The sequence below is a fragment of the Drosophila subobscura genome, chromosome J (assembly GCF_008121235.1).
Source record: "Drosophila subobscura isolate 14011-0131.10 chromosome J, UCBerk_Dsub_1.0, whole genome shotgun sequence".
NCBI classification, from domain to species: domain Eukaryota; kingdom Metazoa; phylum Arthropoda; class Insecta; order Diptera; family Drosophilidae; genus Drosophila; species Drosophila subobscura.
In genome coordinates, this window is record NC_048532.1 from 20,153,116 (window position 1) to 20,176,233 (window position 23,118).

At 41.2% G+C, this 23,118-nt stretch overlaps 1 protein-coding gene across 6 annotated transcripts in view; it reads left to right on the plus strand.

The window, feature by feature from the left end:
• Positions 1–15,247, plus strand: part of LOC117893562 (RNA-binding protein Musashi homolog Rbp6) — a 173,225-nt gene extending 157,978 nt beyond the window's left edge. The window contains exons 8-14 of one of the 6 annotated variants that reach the window (XM_034800227.1): positions 1,632–1,714; positions 1,851–1,935; positions 5,458–5,493; positions 5,561–5,644; positions 12,910–12,975; positions 13,051–13,292; positions 15,000–15,247. In XM_034800227.1, coding sequence (XP_034656118.1) covers positions 1,632–1,714; positions 1,851–1,935; positions 5,458–5,493; positions 5,561–5,644; positions 12,910–12,975; positions 13,051–13,292; positions 15,000–15,041 — 638 coding nt within the window. In that variant the 3' untranslated portion in view covers positions 15,042–15,247. Of the gene's footprint in view, positions 1–1,631; positions 1,715–1,850; positions 2,835–5,457; positions 5,494–5,560; positions 5,645–6,199; positions 6,353–6,961; positions 8,988–12,909; positions 12,976–13,050; positions 13,293–13,657; positions 13,736–14,999 lie in introns of those variants that run through there. The other 5 variants (XM_034800228.1, XM_034800231.1, XM_034800229.1 and 2 more) reach the window with 5 other exon arrangements.
• Positions 15,248–23,118: the final 7,871 nt, after the last annotated feature.

The following is a 23,118-nucleotide window of genomic DNA, read 5'->3' on the forward strand; positions in this document are numbered from 1 at the left end:
ACCGAACATTCCTCAAGCTGCCAGGGCGCACTTGTACAGCCAGCAGATACATTTTTGATTGAGTTACGTGTGGGGTGGTGGGTGCTGGTGGGTGGAGGTTGGGAGGTTGGGAGGTTGGGAGAGCCAAAAAATTGCTGGCTTCATTTGTTCCACGGCTGATTTATGAGTGGCCCAAGGCGAAAAAGTAGCAGAAGGCAGGCCAAGGCACAGGCAGCAGGAAAACACAGAAGTGGCAGCTTTACGTGCAACTTGCAACGTGCGCTAATTTTATATAATTAAAACAAATACAAACACACTCCGAAGGGGAAGGATAGAGACGAGCAGGAAGCAGCCAGCCAGCCAGCCAGCCAGCCCGCCCGCACGTTGTCTCAAGCGAGGAGCGAAAAGCGAGAAGCTCGGAGCTGAAAGCTTGGGGCCAAGTGGAGCGAGCCTCTTCTGGCTCTGGCTATGGCTCTGGCTTTCTACTCCTTCCAGGCACATGTCGCTAATAAGCCTGCGTGTTTACTGTTACTTGTTTCAACTAATTTGTCAGTTACGCCCCAAACACGCCCTGCACGCCCGCATACCAAAGGCAAACACAGAGAGAGAGAGAGAGAGAGGGAGCAGCAGACACTGTTATAGGGGCTTTCCGGGGGCATCAGGTGTCTGCACTTGGCCTTGCTAATTGCACAGAGAGAGAGCAGCAGAGAAGGGAAGAGAAGTAGGAGCATGAGCAGTCCTTTGCCTTCGACCATGTGAAATCTCAGACAATTGCGCTAATTGAAAACCTCCGATAAGACCAAATTGGTGGAACGCCTCAAGGGAAGAGCCGCAGGAGAATCCTCGAAGATAATATCATATTCCACGATCCGATAAACAACAAGTTTTGGGCACTCTACCCTCGGGGGGGAGTATACAATTTTGTAAGTTGAACAAACAGAAGAAATGCAATTAAGCAACAATAAATCCTTTGCCAATTCGGGACAGCTCTTCCTGCGCCCTGCGCCCTGCACCCTGCTCCCACTGGAATGACTTTGGTATGGAATGGAATGGAATTTAAGTTCTCCGTCAGCCTCTAATTTGAGGATATCAAAAATAGCTGAACTGCCAGAACTGCTGGGCCAGCCAGCCATTAAGACAAAGTTATTAGGCTCTTCCCAAGCCAAGAGGGCAGCGAGGGGAGTGCGGAGAGCAGGCGCATGGGCAGAGTTTTGTCCGCTGGCAAAGTTTATTATGTAAACCCGGAGCAGAGCCAGAGCCAGAGCAGAGCCAGAGCCGAGCGTCCAGTGTTTGAATTACTCGCCCAGCCGCCACTTGAGTCCCTGCAGGGGATGCATATTGAGGTCAGCCTGAGGACAGACTAAGGATAGGCGGACAGGAGGGAGGGGGAAAGCGAAGAGAGCGCAGAAGAGTGGCCCGAGGGCGCCGGCATCAGCCAGCCTGTGTCTCGGAGTCTCGACACTTGAGTAAATTATTTAGCCGCTCCGCTCCGCACACACAAAAGCATATTTCGTTCAATTTTTGCAGCCCTTCAACTTTTTGCTGCTGCTTGCCCACTCTGCCGACCCCCCTGCCGCACTCCTCGCTCCATCGCTCGCTCTTTTTGCTGTTCTTCTTTTATCCCGTTCTTTCTCTCGCTCTCTTTTTTGCAGGTTTTGGCTTCGTTACATTTCAAAGCGAAGATGTGGTAGACAAAGTTTGCGAAATTCATTTCCATGAGATAAACAACAAAATGGTAAGTCGAGCGTAGCGCCATGAATCCCAGATACTAACTCCACAACAACAACTCTTTGCCCTCTCCCCTCCCGCTCTCCCTCTCCCTCACCCTCTCTCCCTCACCCTCTCTCCAACCCTCTCTCTTCTCTCTGCAGGTCGAGTGCAAGAAGGCGCAGCCAAAGGAAGTGATGCTGCCGGCCAACCTGGCCAAGACCCGTGCGGCCGGCCGCTCTGCTTACGGTGAGTTGGTAGTCTGGGGCAGCCACGCCAATCAGGCGGCGGCAGCGGCGGCGGCGGCCTCGTCCGCTGCTGGCCTGCTGCCAAGTAGTTTAGCCGCTGCCGCCTCCGTGCTGCAGCAGCAGCACCAGCAGCAGCAGCACCACCACCACCACCAGCAGCAACAACAACAACAACAGCAACACTCACAGGCACAACAACACACACACCCACACGCACACGCACACCATCCCCACCACCAGCTGCTGGGCGCCGCGGCAGCCGCCGCCTCGCTGCGTTACTCCCCCTATCCGCTGCCCGCGCACCTCTCAGCGGCCGCCCTCGCTGCTGCGGCTGTCAACCAGCAGCAACAGCAGCAGCAAGCGGTGCAGCAGCAGCAACAGGCGGTTGCCGTCGCCGCCCACCAGCAGCAGCAACAACAGCAGCAGCAGCAGCAGAGCCTTGCCCAAGCGGTGGCCGCTGCTGCTGGCGCCACGCCCTCGCTCATGCCCCTTTCGAACTCCGCCCCCACGGGTGGCCCCTCACTGCTGCAGTACGCAGCGGCAGCCAATGCCAGCCAGAACAACGCCGCCTTGGCCAACTCCCTCTACGCGGACGCTGCTGCCGTGATGGGCTACAAGCGGCTGCTGGCCGCTGCCGCCGTCAGCAGCGGTCTCCGTGGAGCGCCCGGCGCCACGCTCAGCGCTCTGTCGGCGGCTGCCAACACTCCCGCAGCGGCAGCAGCCGCCGCCGTGGCCCAGCAGGCGCAGCTGCGCCAGAACGCGGCGCTGGCGGCGGCCCACTATCCGCTCAGCGAGCTGCTGGCGATGCCGGGCGGCCTGGAGATGTCGGGCGCCAATTCGGCGGCGGCGGCAGCAGCTTCGCTCTACCAGCTGCCCGGCATGTGACCGCCCAGGCAGCAGTGAGACGTGGAAATGATTCACTAAAGAATTGATAACCAATCCGATTCCAAATGGATTTCCAAGCTTTTCGTAGCGCACACACTGACACACACACACACACATTGATATATATTTATATACCTATATACACACACATATACACATATATATCTTTTATACATATGAACTCTCATTCCGTCTCAATGTCCAAAAAAAATGATTAGAGCGGCGCTTGTATGCAACGCCCTTAAGCCTAGGCCTAGGATTACGTGTAACAATTTCTTAGCCATGTAACCACAGACGTATCTTTTGAGTGTGTGTCTAAGCGAACCAATTAACTAATTAACTAATTACTTAACTAACTAACTAACTCAACTAGCGCGCATTCTACACGTTTTCTTTCGATTAGATCCTAAGAGAACTGAAGTAACTCGAACTAGCTTAAGATTCTAAGTATTCTAGGCTAAGTGCAGGTCCTAGAGGGGCCTGCTTAGATGTGCGCAGATTGCTGCTAGGCAATCCTGAAGCAAACCTTAGACCTTAGAGGGCGATCATGTAACATATGTATGTCTTAGACACCTAAGAGCCAGCCCCCCAAAACCCACATGAATGTAAAAATTAAACCCAAAAACCAAAGCGAAGCAAACAGCAGGAACAAATGTTGCTAATCGGCGCCTCATTTGTGTTTTAACTGGATATATTTCTTGTACATCAAACGTATCTCTCATATCAATAGCTCTTCTAAAGTGTAACTCAAACTCCTACTCTCTAGTGGCCAAAAGCAAATGCAAAATGAACATTTAAGTTCAACAACAAATCGGATTTGAATCGAATTGAAACTTAGCAAATGTATCAAATTAGCGATTAAGCAAGAGCAACACAAAGAGCAAGCATCAAGAAAGGAATTAGAAATGAAAGTATCTACATACAAGCGTACATATTTACATAAATCAAATGTATTGTATGATAGTTGGAAGAGTGAATGATGGAAAGGTGGAGTTATGATGCCCATTTGTTGTGGCCTTTAGGACAGCTGTCAGTGTGTAATTTGGTAAAATGGATCATGGATAATGGATGCCCAATTACAAGAGCTCCTGCTGTGCCGTTTGCCCAAATTACAGCACCGACAGTTGAGGGTCGCAATAACAGGGCAACCTTAGCCAACTTACCGTGCAGGCCGACAGACAGACCGGCATCTTCTTGTACTTTGACTCCCACATCCACTTATCTGAGCAGACATACAGACATGCTGTATGTAGATACTGTACTTGTCTTGCATATATAGCCATTAATATTTGACTAAACATGAAACTAGCTATTTATTACTCGTACATACATACTTACAGAAGCGCATACATACTTACATATATTCTACATACTCGTACTACATACATACATATTGCATTACGATAAGCGCATTAAGCGCTGCTCAAGTTCAGAATTCTAGTTTGTACTCGTACAACGTTGTACTTGACGTTATATCCATTGTAATCTTAGCCTAAGTTGCCACAAAACAAATCAACAAACCAGCAAAAAGCAACAAAAACGACAACAAACTAACTGGCAAACAAGCAAACAAGCCGGAAACGGAAACCAGCCATCCGTCAACGCACTGACGCCAAAGATGAACGAATGAGAGAAGAGCAAGGAGAGTCGTAGAAGTGAACAGTTGATGATTGAAGTTTGGAGGAAAGCGATGCCAGGCCAAAGCAAAATTTATACAAATTTCTTACAAAAATATTTCCCTCCTAATAGATGTCAACCTTTTTTATATTCTCCTTCCCCGACCCACCCTAATCTTGATTTGTAGCAAATTCTCTAGCCCACATATATTTAGTTATTTTGTGTGTGATTATAGTTATGAATTCTCTTGATTTGATTTCAATTTCGATTTAATCCTTTATCCTTAGCCGCTTGTGCGGGGCAATGGCCTGCTGGCATGTGGCATTTTCGTAGAAATGCACTGTCACAGGCCCTTAGAATTGCCCCCGCAACGGATATTTACTCTAAATATACTTAAACAAATATCTATTCGTACTCGTACTCGTACGTACTCGTATCTTAAGCAGTGAATTATTAGCGAAAATATTACAATTTATACTCATAGCATAGCCATTAAATGTCTTAGATAACTTTATATCTAATAAGTGTTTAGAATTGTGTGTCATATCGATCAAAATGTAACTCTAACTCCATATACTATATGTAACTTTAAATAGCTCAAAACAAGGCTGTTATTGCAAACAAGAAGAGAACCATCGGGAGGGAATCTCTAGAAATCTTAGAACTCTACACAAACACATACAACTAGTACATATAGTGGAACAATCGATCGGTCGATTCGTCGATGGTGTTCCTTAGTTGCCATATAACACATAATATTTTATAGCATAGAACTCTAAGTACACAAGAATCGAAACACTAACAAAAACACTAATCTAATACCGATCTACATTATAGTAAAACAATCTTTCTTCATATATACTTTAGTTTATAACAATTAGTCCTACACACACACACACTACTATATATCTGATATAATCTCAATACTCTCTTTCGTTTCTAACAATTAGTTCTAATATTTTTGATATCGTAACGACTGAATGTTAGTAATTTGATCTCTTTTTATGATCCACCTTTTTAGATAACATCATGTGGGGTCTGGGGACATTGCCCGAAGGTAATTATAACAGAAATATATCTCTAAATATGTGATCCTAATCGATTCTTTATTCTCTTCATCGCAGGCTTTCCGGCAGCTGCTTATGCTGCCTATGCCGCTGGTCGCGGTTATTCGGGTTATCCCTCCTTCGGACTCCCCTATCCAACTGGTAAGTCCCGTTCATTCATGCTCTCGTATATGTGCGTACAACAACACCCCACCACACACACATGCACACACACACACACATTTGTAGGTACACAAACACCCCAGCCACCGCCCTCTCTTTTCTATTCATTTGTATGTGAGTGAGAGTGTGTGAAGTGTAGCGAAAGGTGAAGAAACTTCTGTGACTAAAACGAGTACTAACTGCACACCACACCCCAGCCACCGACCATGCCCCACAGCCCCCATTCGAACAGTTTGTGTCACTTGATATGACGAAAGTCGTGTAATAATCATTAGCATTACCACTAACTGGCCTCCGGCACTGATTATGATGATTTGTTTGCCCTCGGTGCTTGTGTTCGTTCGATTCGATTCGTTCGTGTTCGTTTCTGTGTTCCATCATCCACTCAATCCACCAATCAGCCAATCAGCCCACTCAGTCAGTCAGTAAATCAAACATTTCTGTTACTTTTCTTTGAGTATTTTTCTTTGTGTGTGTTTGTTGTGTTTCTGTTTCTGTTTCCTTACTTCTTAATTTTGTATATTTGCTTTGCAGCCGGTGTAATGGGCGTAATGCCGGAGAATCGTATACTGATTGGTGATTACATGGTGGCACCCACCAACGGCTCCTCCTAGGGATCCCCCATGTGCCGGTGTGTCTGGGATCTGGGATCTGGGATAATCGAATCTACCACAGCTGAAATGACTATTTATCGAGTATTACTCACGATCACGATCAATAAATGAAATCACTTTTCTTGCTAAAGCCCAAAGCGTTCGTCATATCAATGCACAAATAGAAGATTACACACTCACCACACACACGCACACACATTGAATCAGATGTTTCCTCACCCACTTCCATTTGGTATAGAATCTCCCCCTTTAGAATCGATTCCCTGCGCGCAACTCCCCTGTGCTTGGCCTTGCGTTTATCATTTGCATCAGTCACAAAGTTCACAGATCACACACAGAGAGCTAACTACAGAACACGTGGCTACTAGGGCTTCTAGCTGATACAAACCTCCATATATAACCAGATACCCGATCCCGCTACCCGACCAGATCTAACCCCCACCAGCCATTGCCCCATGCGAACCCATTGCGTGTGTTAGAGCTGTAAAACAATCGATGCAAACAATTCTCTCCATTCTTTTGTTATTGGTTTCTCTTAGCTTAGGTTTCCAATTCCAATTCGAGGCGTCTGCCCCAACCCTTTCGATCGATGGTTTTGCAGCTCTAGCGTGTGTCTCTTTCTCTCTCTCTCTCCATCTGAATCTCTCTCTCTATCTATATTGTATCTCGTATGATTTTGTAGGCTTGACCATTTGCGGCATCGGTAGGAGTTATGGTGCCGCTTGTAGCGCGACACCGGGCCGCAGCAGAGCCGCTCCGGGCGGTGCCTCTGCTGTCGGTGGTGCTTCGGCGGCTGCCGCCGCTCATGGCCCACCCCAGTCGGGATATCATCAACAGGCGCTGGCCCTGCCACTTGCCACAGCGCTGACAGCCCGCTCGGCGGCCATCAAGTCACAGTTTCTGGGCAACATAAATTTCTAAGAGCTGAATCGAGTCTGACAATGAATCGAGGCAGACAGCGACACACAGAGAGATAGCCAGAGAACCCGAGAACAAGGCCCTGCAAAAGTTTTTGATGTTTACATTTCGATTCTCATTGCCATTTTTGTCTCTTTCTCCTCGGGTCTCCACGACAACGACACGCTATCCAAATAAATCATTTGTACAAGTGACAAGTAGGTACAGCAATCAATAACAACCACAACAGCAAACTGCAAACTGCAACAGCAACTGCAACAGCAACAGCAAGTGCCGCAAGTGCCACAAACAGCCATAGTTTAGCCCCATATGTATATCCACGGTAATGGTACGAGTAACAACTGAAAACTAAAACTACAACCAGCCGATAACCGCATCCAGAACATGATGAAATGAGCCTCAAACTCGAAACGAAAACTAACCAGAGATTCGAAGAGAACTGCACAACGAATATGTGTGCCTCCGAGTCCATGTAATCCACACACACAAACACTTAGAGCTGCAGTCTTGTGGCTGACACACAAATAGCTGACATAAATAGCTGACATTATAGCCACTCTCTCGTTCCACTTACTCCCCATATCGAATCAGTATTAGCTGGAATCCCTAAGTAGTAGCTAGCGCTATCCACGTAGCACAATACTCATGCAGAAATACTTATGAGGCTTAGAGGGCTAGCCTCTAACCTCTTAGAGCAGTTCTATAGCCAATGTGAATGAAAGTATCTACCGTATAACCGTGTAGCATCGCTTAGGCTTAGATCTTTAGATCTGTAGGCAAACATAATCACATAAACAAACATATAACCATGTATACGTACCACACTGTATCGCCTATACTCGTATATCGCTAACTAGAGATAACCCTAGAAATATCGGAAATATACTTATCTACAGTAACTGCATATATACGATAGCCAACTATAATCACACACGAATCTCTCGTACATTTGTACCCTTTGACCTGGTCCCAGTACTGCTGCTATTACTGCTCCCATTTGTGCGGCAATTCTCGCATTTGTGCTCGAATCGCATCCCGATTCAGAGTCATCCCATCCCATCCCATTCCCCCCGACACACATTTAATATTTATAAAACTATTTTACCGTAGCATTTAAATGCAAATTTCATTTGTAGTCCTTCCTCCTTGTATACGTTTGTACTATGCATAAATTAGTTGCTGCTTCCCACAATTGGAACAACAGCAACAGCAGCAGCAGCGGCAGCAACAATTTGGAATTGCGAAATAAAATGCACATGGAATAACATTTAGATAACGACAAATTTTAGCAGGCCTGTCACACATGTAGTGCCATTATTATCCTTTAATTAATTTGCTGCATATTATGTATGATATTTACTCTGGTTTTTTTTTTGGTTTTTTGTGTGTGTTTCGTTTTGTTTTTGCCATTTCCATACCCCATTTTCCTCTACTGATTTTCAGTTTTTTTTCTCTATTTTAGTTTCAGTTTTAGCTGGAGCTTCCGCTTCTGTTGTCGGTCTACATACATAAATGTAGATATATATACATATGTATATATTGGTGGTTCCCATGAGTTTTTAGAGATAATTAGCAAACGTGTGCAGAGATTTTTGCCATAGCAAAAAGTTCATTAATTAGTAGATTTGTCCATTTATCCATTTGCCCATTATCCGTTGTTGTATTATTCCGTTTCGTAATACTAGCAACAAACCGCATTTGGCCACCCCCCCACATATTGTACGAATTGAAAGCCTTTAAGAAAATCAACTATAAAAATTCCTTCCTTCATCGGTGCATCGCTAAAAAAATCAACAAACAAAAAAAAACCAAAAGAAAGAAATGTTTAGCCACAGCAAACAACAAAAATCGAGCGAAATTTTTGGAAATTTCTTTATTCAAAATATAGACATTATTATATACTATATACTATACCTATATCTATATACATGACTATTTATATATACACGTATTTAATATTCGAGGGTTTACAAATTAAGCATTGGACGAGTATTCATTTTGTACGCTGAGGCGGAGGAGGAGCCGTGAATCAATTTGATTTGTACAATACTTAACGATAAATACAATATTAATGTCCATCCATTTTCGAAGAGCAACAAAACGAAACGAAAAACGAAACACAAACAGCAACAACAAATCTCTCTCTCTTTAAGTTGATGAAAAATGCAATTTTTCAATGGCCCTCTCCCACATACAAGCCAAAAAGTGAAAAGAAAAACCCATTCGACGTTCGAATCTAGTTATGGCATACCTTAATGAATGATCAATCTATAACTAAATCTATAAATTGATAGATTGATAAGCTGTTACTTAGTTAATTGAATGCAATTATCGCCACTTGCCACATGGCCACACAATCTGGGCAGATGGTTGGCAGTTGGTGGCCCCAAGTGCTTCGAGGGTGCTGCTTGCAACTAAATATTATAAGGCGCTTTCGAGTTATATATATTTACACACACAACCTATATAGCACACACTAACACACACACACATCCCACACACACCTACTATATGTATTTTACACGTATATACTGTGATTTATAAGAAAACGCTTCAAACGAGAACAAAAGAAAATGGAAAACCATTTGCCAAACGCAGTATTGAAAATTGCTTACAAAATGGAAAACCGAAAAGTTATTAACTAAATAAATGCACAAAAACTAAGATAAATAACGTGAAAATAAAATCTAATAAATGCGGATACAAAAGCCGAAACCAAAAAAAAAGAAAAAAAAAAAAAACAAACCCAAAGCAAAGTCTATCCTTTCCGGGCTGCAGGGCATTTGCATTTGCATTTGCCTTTGTCTCTGTTCGTTCGGTCGGTCTCTGGCTCTTGTCAGAGACTCTCTGGGTATTATTAGCATTTTCGAAGGCAAATTTCTTGAATGGTTTCGACGGAGAGACAGGCAGAGTCAGACAGACAGACGGGAGAGAGAGAGAGTGACAAAGTGGCCAGCGGGGCGTGTGCGCTTTAGACTTGACAGCAACTTGGCAACGACAACATCCGCAGCAGGCAACGGGCAGAAGGCAGAAGGCAGAATGCAAAGCCAGCAAACAACTTGCAACATCGAGAGCAACATCTAACCGAACCACAACACTCTTCGACACACACTCAACAAGGTCAGCTAATGGTCGTCTTATAATTCCAATGCATAATCGTACCATACCAGCATTATACTTACTCTTTTTATATACATTACATTACATATCTCTATATATCGTATAGTATATACAACATATATTGAACCTATAACCGTTCCGAAAGACGTTCTCGCATCTTATGATTATTAACTTGACTTTATGTATTATGTAAACTGTTAGTTGATGATAGCAAAAGTTGTAGCAACAACAGCCTAATAAAAACCTAATAAAAACAAATTGTAAACTGTCCCCCCATCAACATCGATTGGCGGCAGTCGTAGTCTCTCCTCCAAAACATGGAGTAACAAAAAAAAAACATACGTAAACTCGTATTTATGTGTAGTGTTTTCTTCTTCGTTTTGCCTCAGTTTATGGAACATTTCACACAAAAGACTACAACGATTATAGCTGGACTATAAATACTAATAGAATTTGCTATTGGAAAAGGTATCATGTGTAACCCACTCTCATTAGCTGTAGTAACATAACGAATTGTAACTGATTAATCAAACATATAACCACACAAAATTGTAGCAATCTTAATGTAACATTCGGCTGAATTATATCAGAAACAACTGTGTAGCATTCGCCCGCTGATCATGTAAATGTCTTCCTTTAACCAATTTTGTTTGCACAAATGTCTCAATTGAAGCGTGTATCCTGTGGGGGGAACGAATAGAGGGTTGCCAGGTCAGCAGCTGTAAGCAGAAACAGTTGTTTTTTGCGCCACGTTTTGCAACACCACAGAAGCGGACAATTGGCAGGGATTCCACCAGCGGAAACGCATTTCATTCAATGCCAAACAAAAAACCGAAAGAAAAAGTCCCCGTACTAAATAAGTTATTTATTTAGAAAAGAAACGGTTACGGTTACGGTTACAGTTACTGTTGCTGCAACTGCTGTTGCTGCTTCAACGGGTTATTTCTGCTGTTTTTCGCTCTTCTCCTTTCCGCTGCTGCTGTTTCTGCTGCTGCTGCCACTGCTTTTGCTGCTGTTTCTTTGTGGCACTGCCAGACTCTAATGAAAACAACATGGCGCTCGGATATTTCGCAAAAACGTAAACTAAACGTAAGCCAAAGTTGATTGGCGCCATAAAACGCACAACAGAAATGGCAGGGGAATAAGCGTAGGGAGAGGGAAGCAGGGGAGTGTAGGGGAGTGTGAGGCAACCGACGACGAGTCACGGCCATGCCTCGTTACGTTACATCACGTTACGTTACATCAATTTTTGTGTTTCCGCAGGAAACGCAACATCGTCGCTTCCCTCCGCCTCATCCATCCTTAACCCGTTACCCGTTATCCAATCTTTTTTCGCTTTCCCTCATTCATACTCGTATGTATTCCCCCCTTCCCACCGCTACCCCTCTTGGAATGGGGCATGTCATTGGGGCTGATGTGTGAGAGTCTTGTCAGGGACTATACCAGGAGCAGAATCAGAACCAGAACCATCAGGGTACCCCGAAAAAAAAGATAGTCCAGAACTAGACCAAACCCCGTTCGTCCTTCATTCACATTCACAGTCGTCGCATCCGCAACCCCACCACCATGCACATCCCCTACCCCATTCACCATTCACCATTCATTCACCATTCGCATTCGCATTCTGTTGTCATTTCAATATTGGCGCTGGCGTATTTTTACTTGCTGCAGCAGCTGTGGCCATAACAAGGGAACAACAGTAATAGCTATAGCCATGGCTATATCTAGGGGGAAAAGGAAAAACACGAAAAACAGGGCAAACACAAAAAAAAGGGAGAGAGCGCGCGTTAACAACAGAGGAGAAGCGACCAAAGGAAAGTGCACATCACGGGCCAAACCAAGCGAACTAACTGAGTTTGGCTCGGTTTGGACGGGTTTTTCGATGGCTCTGGATGGGTTTTGATGGGCTAGGATTGGTTTGGTTTGGTTTGGTTTGGTCTCGTTTGGTTTATTCTGGCTTTGGGCTTTGTTTTGTCATCATAGAAGACAGCCAGAGTGGAAAACCGTAACCGTAACCCCCTGCCGGCCCTGCCCCACTGCTAACCAATGCAATGCTCGCTTAATAACCGAGCAGTTTTGTGTTTTCATAACCTGCGTTCCAGTTAGCGTTTCCCCATAACCCCTCACCCTCCCTGCCCGCCGTTATACTCGTGTATCCGTATGTATCTTTTACTCTTTGGTTCTTCTGTTCTTTTGTTTGTGTTTAACGTAGTTGTTCCGGGACTACTTAGTTAGTGTCTCTTTACTTTCGCTTTTGATTGCTTACTTTCTTGGCACAAGCACACACACAACTCGTACTCGTACTCGTACTCGTTTGTAACCGCTATAACCACACATATGTACCCACTATCTACTTATAAGAAACGCATATACTCTCGTACTCGTACTCGTACTCTCTCTCTCACTCCATACTCGTATACTCCTATTCCTGTTTTGTGACCTGTAGATTATCTCTCGTATATTATATACTCTTGTCTTGGGCACTGCCTACGTATACTCAGCCCCAGCCCCTAACTCTTAGCTCTGTCCCCCGCCCCACTCTACCGTGTGCACTCCCCACTAATGTCGCGTCTACCCTTCTGCCACTTGCAGTTGATCTAACCAATGGGCAGCTGACACCCAACAACAATACACCGCTGCTGACCCAGGCGCTGTCAGGTAAGTAGATGAGTGATGAGCAAGGGCGCAAAACAATTAAACACGTCTCCACCCCTCTCTCTTATCTCCCTCTAGTGATGAACAACTATCAGGCGGCTGCCGCGGCTGCCCATAGCTTTGGGCCTTCGGCATCGCCGCATGCCGCAGCCGCTGGCACGGCCAACAGGCAGGGGTTCCCATCCACCAACTCGCCGGGACCAACCATTGACATGTACAGCTCGGCCGGTGCCGACAATGTGGGCTATGTGCAGGCCACCAGTCCGCAGCCATCCGGCTTCCCCATCGCCGTCAGCCGAGCCCCGTTGAACTACAGCCCGGTAAGTGCAGCCCACTCCAGACCCAGCCACAGTTACAGCTATTAGAAATCTGCAAATCTGAAGCCCAAAGACGGAAGAAGAATCCTTTGGGCTTCGGATTAGCCATGGTGCGATAGTTAGCCACTCGGGAGATGTCAGGGCGCGATGGGAAATACCCAAATGCTACTTACTCATCGTTTAATTGTTCTGTTTAATGATTTTGCTTTAAACTTTATACACACACTGAAACACACACACAATCACATCCGTCCCCGACACCATAGCGATAGAGAGCGACCACCGATGTAGAGTTAAACTAAAAAAACAACAACAAATGCGTTATCCTTCTATATATATTGTATGTATTTCTCTTTCATTTCGTACAGATTTATTCGTTGAACTTTGCGATGGCTAATATATAAAAGACTGAAAACCCAAAAATATAAACGCAAAAAGAAACAAAACAAAAGTAACGCAAAAGTAAAGCAAACAATTATATATTTAAATCGAGAATATATATATATACATATATATATATGCAACAAAAACAACAAAAAGATATAATAATGATAATAAACGAAAGCAAGAGCAAAAGCAAACGCAAAAACAAAACAAAAATAATAAGAGTATAAAATAAAAACAAACGCAGTTGCACAAGGTAGGCACACCAACAAAATACAGCGTGTTCTCTTCTCTTCTTTTTTGTTTGTTTCAACTAAACAATTTCAATTATTAACAATACAAATTTCCTTAACTTCAACCAAAAATAGTCGATCCAAAAATATATGTTTCATTTTGAACTTTTCAAATAATAATTATTATAATTAAAAAACAAACAATAAATGAACGTAATAAAAATAATATGTATGCACGTCACAAGCACAGTTTTCTAGGCCGTTTTCCAATTAAAAGTCTTTTCATTTATTTACTGTACACCATATTATGTGTATACAAAATGTATTATATGAATATTTCAGTACTTCAATGTTTCCAACCATTTTCCATATCCATGCGTCGATGCAACGCCCCACGCCCTCTCCCAAGAGCAAAAAATGCCTAAATCCTATACAAAAACATATCTATTATCCATGAGTGACGGCGAGGTTTATCGAGAGACAGATAGATGGATATTTTTAATTCTATTTCAATATTTAATGATTTTAACTTCACAAGTGAAGGCCATCTGTGCTCATCGATAAATTCTGCTTAATTTCTAGCCATTAAAGATATTCTTTTTAGACTGTCAGAATCAGTCTGCCTTTTAATTCAGTTATGGAAAACCAGTAGAGAACCAAAATAATCCCAAGTAAAACTTTGCATTCCATTTGCATTGATAGAAAGGGCACTCCAGTGGGGTCTTTCGGCCCGTCTCTTATCAAACCTCAGCTATCAGCATTTTGGGCAAAGTTCCTCGGCTCCCAAGTTATTTTCTCTTTCTCTATTTATTTGTTGAACAATCGAATATTTTTGTCTTCCTCCAATAACTTTTCACTTGTAATATTTTCTATATTGAATACATATATTTATGTATGTATTTATGCCTAACAAACTACCGATAAATGTTTACTTTCTATATATTTACTATACATATATTTACTCGTATATATACATACATACATGTATTTGTGTGTGTGTGTGCGTAGATGTGCAGATACATAGAAATTGCATTTTATTTGAATAATTTTTGGTGTTTGCTTGTTTTGTTCTCCACGAAACGTTTATTTACAGGGACCACTAATTCCTGCGGCATTTACAAATGGATACCATTAAAAGGTGGCGCCGACAACCGCAATGACAGCAGCAACAGCAACAGCAGCAACAACAACAAAAGTAACAGCTACAACTGCAACTTTAGCAACAATGTCAGACACACACAGATATGAACATCCAGAGAGATACAGATACACGCCACGCCACACCACACAGAGATGAACGCAGGAGTACAAGTATCTGTAATGCTGCAGCAACAACAGCAACAACAGCAACGGCAACAACAAAAATAATTTAAAATTATGTATACACACACCCACACACCCACATACCTATATGCATATACCCGTCGTATATACATATATAAATCAAATAAATTACATATTACACATTGCAAAATGAAAAATCCGTAACGACAACAGCAACGCAACTGCAAGAGCAACCAACAATAAACCAAACAAACACACACACACACACACCACACATATTATAATTAATTAATTAACGTATATATACGTATGGAAAAAAAAAAAAACCCTATACACCCACGCATATATATAGATTTATATATATATGTAAAAATATATACCAAAAAAAGAAAGAAAAAAAAAAAAAAAGAAGACAACAAAAAAAAAAAGAAAGAAAGATGAAAAAAAAACTATGAGCGAATGCAAACAAAAAAAAGAATTAATTTTAATTTAACAACCACACTACTTGCAACAAGAACAACTGCAGCAGCAGCAGTGGCAGCAGCAGCAGCGGCAACAGCAGCGGCAGTCGTGCCCCCGAAAGATGCAACGTGTGCAGCAAAAATCGTTTAAAATGCAAATTAAACGGAAGAGTGGCATCATGGCGGCGGGACGTCGAGGCCACGGGGGCGTGACTGCGGCTGCACACACAGCGAAAATTGAAGGAGGCGGCGCGGATGATGACAACAACGCTGTTGTGGCAGCCCAGCCACACTTTTAAGTAATGAGAAATCAACAAAAAAGTAAAAAACACACACAAAAAAGTATACATATACATGGAGTATATGCGAAAAAGATCGGGGGAAACTAATAAAACGATAAAAGTTGAAAAACAAATTGAGAAAATGTTGCAGTAATAGCGAAAATGTTATCATTTGATTGCGTATTATTAATGCAAATTATTATTATCATTATTATTGCTATTCTTAACGTATCTAAGTTGTAACTTTTAAAGTTAAAGTCGATATATGTACACATGCATATATGTAAAGACAAGACACATATATATACTCTATACATATTCGTATAAAGTAAACCGCAATATATACAAATGAAATTAATTGAATCAAAAGAAAAACCAATGCAAACAATGCAGAAACCAGCAACAAGTTAATGTACTATCAAACACGACTACGATTACGATACAGATAACGATTACGATTACGATTACGATTACGATTAATACTACCAATCGCAGTCGAATGAGTGAAACGCTTCTTGCAAATGTTAAAATCAGTTTCGGTTCGACATTTGTCCTGATTTCTCGATTCGGGCGGGCACTCAAATAAGACACACAAAAGTCAAATCAAATCAAAATTGTATTGTGCTACAATTACGTACATATATTTATGAATTTATGTTAAAGTACAACAAATCCTTTATTGGCCAAAGTAATTAACGAAAACAAACAAAAGAAAGCAAAGCAAAGCAAAGAAAAGAAAAGCAAATGTGAAATGTGAAAAGTCGAAGGCAATTTGTTATTATTGAAATATGTTGAAGTTCCCCTTTTTATTGTCATTAGTTTCATGGAATGAAAAAACTTATGTGTTTGTGCTCACATTGAAAGCGAAAAAGGTACACACAAAATGCTAATTAAACACAGTGGATAGTTAGACAAATATGTTAAAGCATTAATTATGACAATGAGAGCGAGAGCGAGAGCGAGTGAGTGTGGCGGAGAGCGAGAATTTCTGCAGCTCGAGGCCTGGCATGCATAAATCAATTTATTTGCGAATACCAAACAAGCGGAAAACAAACCAATAACTCCCTAAATATCTAAGAAACAAACACACAAACAATTTTTGAGATGCAAAACACACAAAGATACTGAAGACACAGAGAGACACAACAACACTCACAGATCTTACTGATAAATCAAAAAGAAGGAAAGAAAAACTTAAACAAATTACTTGGTAAGTGCATATGCAAATATAACAATGAACTATTATACATACAACACATATAGTACGATTAAGTAAATAAAATATTTATAAAACAAGCGCGCAAAATCGCAAATGTTTGAACATTTAACTAAATATATGCATACATATACGTATGTACATATGTATCTGTAAACAAGCATATGTATGTATAAGAGAAGCGGATCAGAAGCGGACGGATAGAGGGGGTTAGCGAGGAGGAAGAGGACGCTGAAATGCAGGCCACGTTATGTGCAATTAATTTTTTTCTAGTCGCTCCGTCCGGCAGCGAATCACTCGGACATGGAATGTACTAGATATACGAGTATTTGAGATGCAATCGGGGGGCATAATAGAAAAATATATTTATATACAACTATATGGAGTATTAAATTATTGGAAAAACAAAACAAAACAAAACAAAACCAAAACCTATCAGATAGATAAGTAAACGACATTTGTTACACACACAGCAAGTGGGGGAAAATTAGATTGAACAAAAACCAAGAAACAAGAAAACAAACGAACAAAAACGCTAGAAGGGAAAAACCAAAATCGAAATAGCAGAGAGATAGAAAATATTCTATAATTGACAGAACAACAATACGCGATGCGCTTTTTCTCCCTGTCTGTCAGTCTGAGATTTTTTGCATTAGGCGACGGGAAAAAGCTGAAAAACTACAACTAAAATAAACAAAAAGCAGAGCCACAGAGACAGCCACAAAAACAGCAGAGAAAGCAGAATAAAAACCAATTGAGGAATAGAAATAAAAGTAAGAAATGAAAAAAGAAGCGAAGCGAAAGCTAAAGCAAATGCCGAAACAGTGAAAATGTTCCTTTCATAACTTTTTTGCCAAATTGTCAAACCAACGCTCTCCAGGACTTTGCCTGTCAAGTCTCGGACCAACAACAAACCTACATACAATACCACACACACACAGATAGCCTCTTGGGGGGCCGGAACGCGAGAACAGAAACCCAAAACCCCAAAACCACACCAACACATATACTTATACGATATATGCCTAGTTATAAAGAAATCGAAAGCGCGAACAGAACCGCAGAGCAGAAACATAAACTACATTTAGAAGCGTTTAGAAGAGTGTTGATCGCCAACAAAACCAACAAACATTGGGAGACTCAATGAAGTTGCATCCCCAACTAACTTCCCCATAATGGAAAACCAAACAAAATATGAGAATTCCTCTTGGAAATTTCGGAAATTTCTTCGAGCATGACCCGCCGGGTATAGTCCCGAATAATCTACACATTTATGTATTGTATAATCAAAAAACAAAACAAAACAAACCAAAACCAAGAAGAGAAATGAAGATTTGAAGCGGAAAAGACAGAACTCTTCAATTTTAGATAGACAAAAGATCAGGCCACATTGCCAGTCGCGGGCATATCGATAGAAGAGGAAGGAAGAGTTTGAATGGGTGTTTTAGGAGTCATTAAAGTGGCAGGCACGATGAGGTTTACTTTAGCGCAGATTCCGCTGAGCACTCAGCTGGTCGGGGGGTAATTTGAAAGTATTCCAGCTGCAGCTGTCGCCCCTGCGACGGCAAATATTTTTAACGAGGAAGGCAGGGAGCAAGGAAGGATGGCAGCGAGAAGGGCAAACATGTTATATTTGCATAAAATATATATATTAAACCTACTTCTAAGGCATATACATATATATACACATATAAATATATAAATAAATATATTTTTAAGACATGTTCTAAAAGCAATAATTCAAAAAACCGAAAAAAGAATGAGAACAACTCGAGACGAACAAGCCGCGAAGTTAAACAAACCCCCAAAAGGAATACATAAAATATACACCAATATATAAATATACATAAAAATATATATACACCTACACGTAAAGAAAAATATATATATTAAAGTAAACGATTGATTGTAAGGCAAGGAACAACTCACACAGCATCAATCAATGGATGCACAACGGATGATGTGCACGGGTTGATCTGCTGTCGGTGATCGATCTTCGATCTTCGTTCGGTCTTTGATCCTTCGACTGTCGTACGAGTCGTTCGTCTGACTCGAGTCTTGATTTTTGGATTTTTGGAGGCAGCTGTGCCTCCCAAAAGTACATCTTTGTAGCGCCGCTGGCAACTTTTGTACTCGTATTATTTGTGAGACAGGTGTGGGTCGACAGGGCAACCGGAGCTGGATTTCTGAGGTTAGTTCTGGGCGTGTGTCCCGTGTCCGCTTAAGAGACAGCTTTAAGTGTAACGTTGAATTTTCTCTAGCATTTCCCTGTTAACGTTCGTTACGAGTAGTGCAAATGCTTTATCCCTGATTTGTAGTGCTCTACTATTGTTAAAGAACTTCATCAGCAGCTATACCAGATCGCAGATCACAAGACATCCAGCATCTACATATACGTACGAGTAGATACAAACATGCAAACATACTTACAAATGTAATAATAACTATTGGTATACCGGATCAACTTCAACCACAAGCAATGCGTCCTTGTAACAAAATCAATTTCAGTCAATTAGAACAAGTTACACCAACAACAAAAGCACAGAGAGCAACATAAAGACAACAACAAACAACAACAAAAACAACAACAACAAATACATTTTTTAGAAATAAAACAAAACAATGAAAAGACATAAGAGAAAAAAACAGTTTTCATTATTTTTTTACTCAGGCGCCGTCGGAGGAGGAGGAGGAGGACAAACCATGGCGGCTGAGGAGGAGGGTGGAGAAGCGACGACACTCGACGGCGCAGGCGCAAAAGCTTTAAATTGAACAAAAATAATTAAATAAATAAATAACAAGAACAAAGATAAAGATAAAGATAAAGAGGAACATTTATAAAAGTCAAACTCTCATTTTATATAGAGAACGAAGAGCAAATAATGAATAATGAATAATGGAGAGTGATGTGCAAAGAGCGATCAATTGTGTGTATAAAGAGTATGCCGTAAAAGATTTTTTAAAAATAATGTACCCATACTTTAAGCTACATAAATACATACACACAAATGTATATGCAGTTTTCAGTCAAAATGTCAATTGGTGGTTAAAGCCGGGAAAGCAAAAACCAAAACCAAACCGAAATGCGGCATAAGGTATAATGTAAAATAGTTATAAAGTGGGAGCTGACACGAAGATACATAGATTGAAAGTGAAGCTAAGGAGAAGTTACGTAGTTACCATATACGAACTGCTTTCCGTTTTTCTCTTACTTATTATTGACTTAAAAACATATCAGTTCTAATTATGTGTATGAGTATGCCACACCATCAACAAATACGATACAATTACGATAATGATTACGATAACGATAACGATTACGACTACGATAAAATGAAATACAATTTAACTAATGTCTAGGCGCTAACGATCGAAGAAGAATCTTTCTTTTCACCGAACCACAACACAAACAAGGAGACAGTTGACACATCCACGTTGAAGCCTCGCTAAAAGGCACTTGGGAAATCGAAAGATCGATATCTTCGATAACATACAACACCAGACACACATTGTGGGCCTTCTACATACACTTCGACGTGCTTTTATATGATAGCAATATTATAGCAACACAAGACAACATTTCTATCCTCAGTTTTGTTTTTTGTGTTTTGTTTTTACATACATATGTACATACACCACACCCATACACGGCACACACACAAACAGTCGACAGAAGAACACGGCATATACACATACATTTATGTGTGTACGTTGAAGAATACTTACATACAAAAGAACCTTCATACGAACGATCACTTGACTATTTTTGCTATAAGTAAGAAATTCCCCCCAGGAATGTGTCAGTTCGATGTGGCAGAACTCCTGCTGACAAACACCTTTACTATATTGACAATATCTCTTATATATTTTACACTATACTATATGGAAAATTATATATTAATATATACAACAAAATGAAGGAAAGAAGAAAACCAAAAACCAAAAGAAAACAAATACAAGTACGAGTAATACATAAACGAAGAGAAGACACGGCGAAACGGCGTTAAAATTGTATTTACAAGAGAAATGCGTAACCAAGCAAAAATGAAATCATTTTAATACTTTATACACATAAAAGTCAAAGGAATCTTTTGCGAAAGACAAAGAAAAAGATTAAGTGCAAGAGTAAGAGAAGTGAATCAGGAGACGCGAGGCAATTCGATATTCGTATGAAACTACAAGGTATTGGAGTGCACGACGAGGATGTTGATGATGATGAAAATACATTTATAAAGTGCCCCGAAGCAGGGCCCCCCCCAGTTTGTAAGTATTCTACCTATGTAAGTAAAGTAATTAAGGAGGCGCAGGAGGAGAATCAATTAAACATACAAAAACACATACGACAGGCCGTATGGCTCTATACTGTCTACAGAGCCAAGAGCTCGAACAACTTTCAGTGCGAATACTTTAAAGAAAACAAACACAAAACCAAATGGTATGATATGAGCGAGTCTAGAGAGTAAGTCCCAGATGGACGCATTGGGATGATGGTGGATAAAGGATGTTGAATGGTGGGTCGAGGGATGTTGGATGTTGGATGCGAGATGTTGGGCCGCGGGAGGCATTGCCAATATGTGTACATAAGGTCTATACATATAAATAAAACATAAACTGGTACAGTACTACACTTACAGCAAACTATACAAGGTAAACAAAAAGAACATAATAATAATAATTAAACAAGAAACCAGAAACCAGAAACCGCAACAAACAAACGGAAGTAGAAGCGGTGGCAGCCGCAGAAGCGGCAGAAGCGGATGCGGAAACGGAAGGAAGTGGACGGACAATGATGATGATGATGATGATGACACATACACATAAATAGAAGCATAACATGAATTTAATAAACAATTTTTTCATTTCTATAAAGAAATCCGGTAACGAATTTGTATATTTACTACGACCGAAGAGGCAGAACAGAACAAAACAAAAAGCAAAACCAAAAAACAACCTTCATAGGACACCCGCTGTCCCGTATATATACATATAAAAAACCAAATGATATATATATATATATTATATACATAGTTATATAACCAAGAACAACAAATAAACATATAGTTAAATTCAATAATGTTAAGCATTCGACGATGAGCAGAACAAACAGAACAAACAAACTGGCGGTTAAAGAAATTCAATTATTAATAAGGACCCTCGAGCAAAAGAGCCGATCAGAAGAGAACTAAAGTATGCGGCCACCATACCACAACCATCACCACAACCACCAACATCCCAGCCACAACATCAGCCACCACTACACCTCACCTCACCAACACCATCCACATTTGTGAACACACATACACGCCAAAAACACAAAAGAAATGGGGGAAGGAGAGCCAGAACCCACTCGGACGGCAGCGAAATTGCATAAGTTTATAGCAGACAAAGAGAGAGACCCAAACGAACATTGCACTCACCCACATCCACATGGAGTACATCCAGCAATACATATATATGCAGGGTAAAGGAATCACTTTGTGCCACGTACGAGGAGTGGGTGGGATGGTAAGCTGCGGGGAACTCCTCGAGAGAGCGAGCAGGTAAAGATCGGCCGATGAGCTAAATGCATATTGAATCACACACACATTGACACACACACAAAAAGAAGCAGCAAACTAAAACATGATTTTAAACAGAATGAAATTAAATAATGGCATAATAAGTTAAGCTATGGAACATAAGTTTAAAAAACAAACGGCAAAGAAACGCTCTAGAGCAACAAAAAAATAAACAACAACCAACAACAACAAAACCAAGACAAACAAATATATATATATATATATGAAATAAAAATTATAATGAAAGTAACTGAGAAATAAATAAATTAATTCATAATGATAAATAAACAAATATGAACATTGTTCAAAAACATAAAACATCAATTGTGTTTTGTATTCATTTCACGGTGGGTGTGTGAGTTTTCCCTTTTCCCCATATCAAAGAGGATTTGTTTAGTTAACAAACAATAAC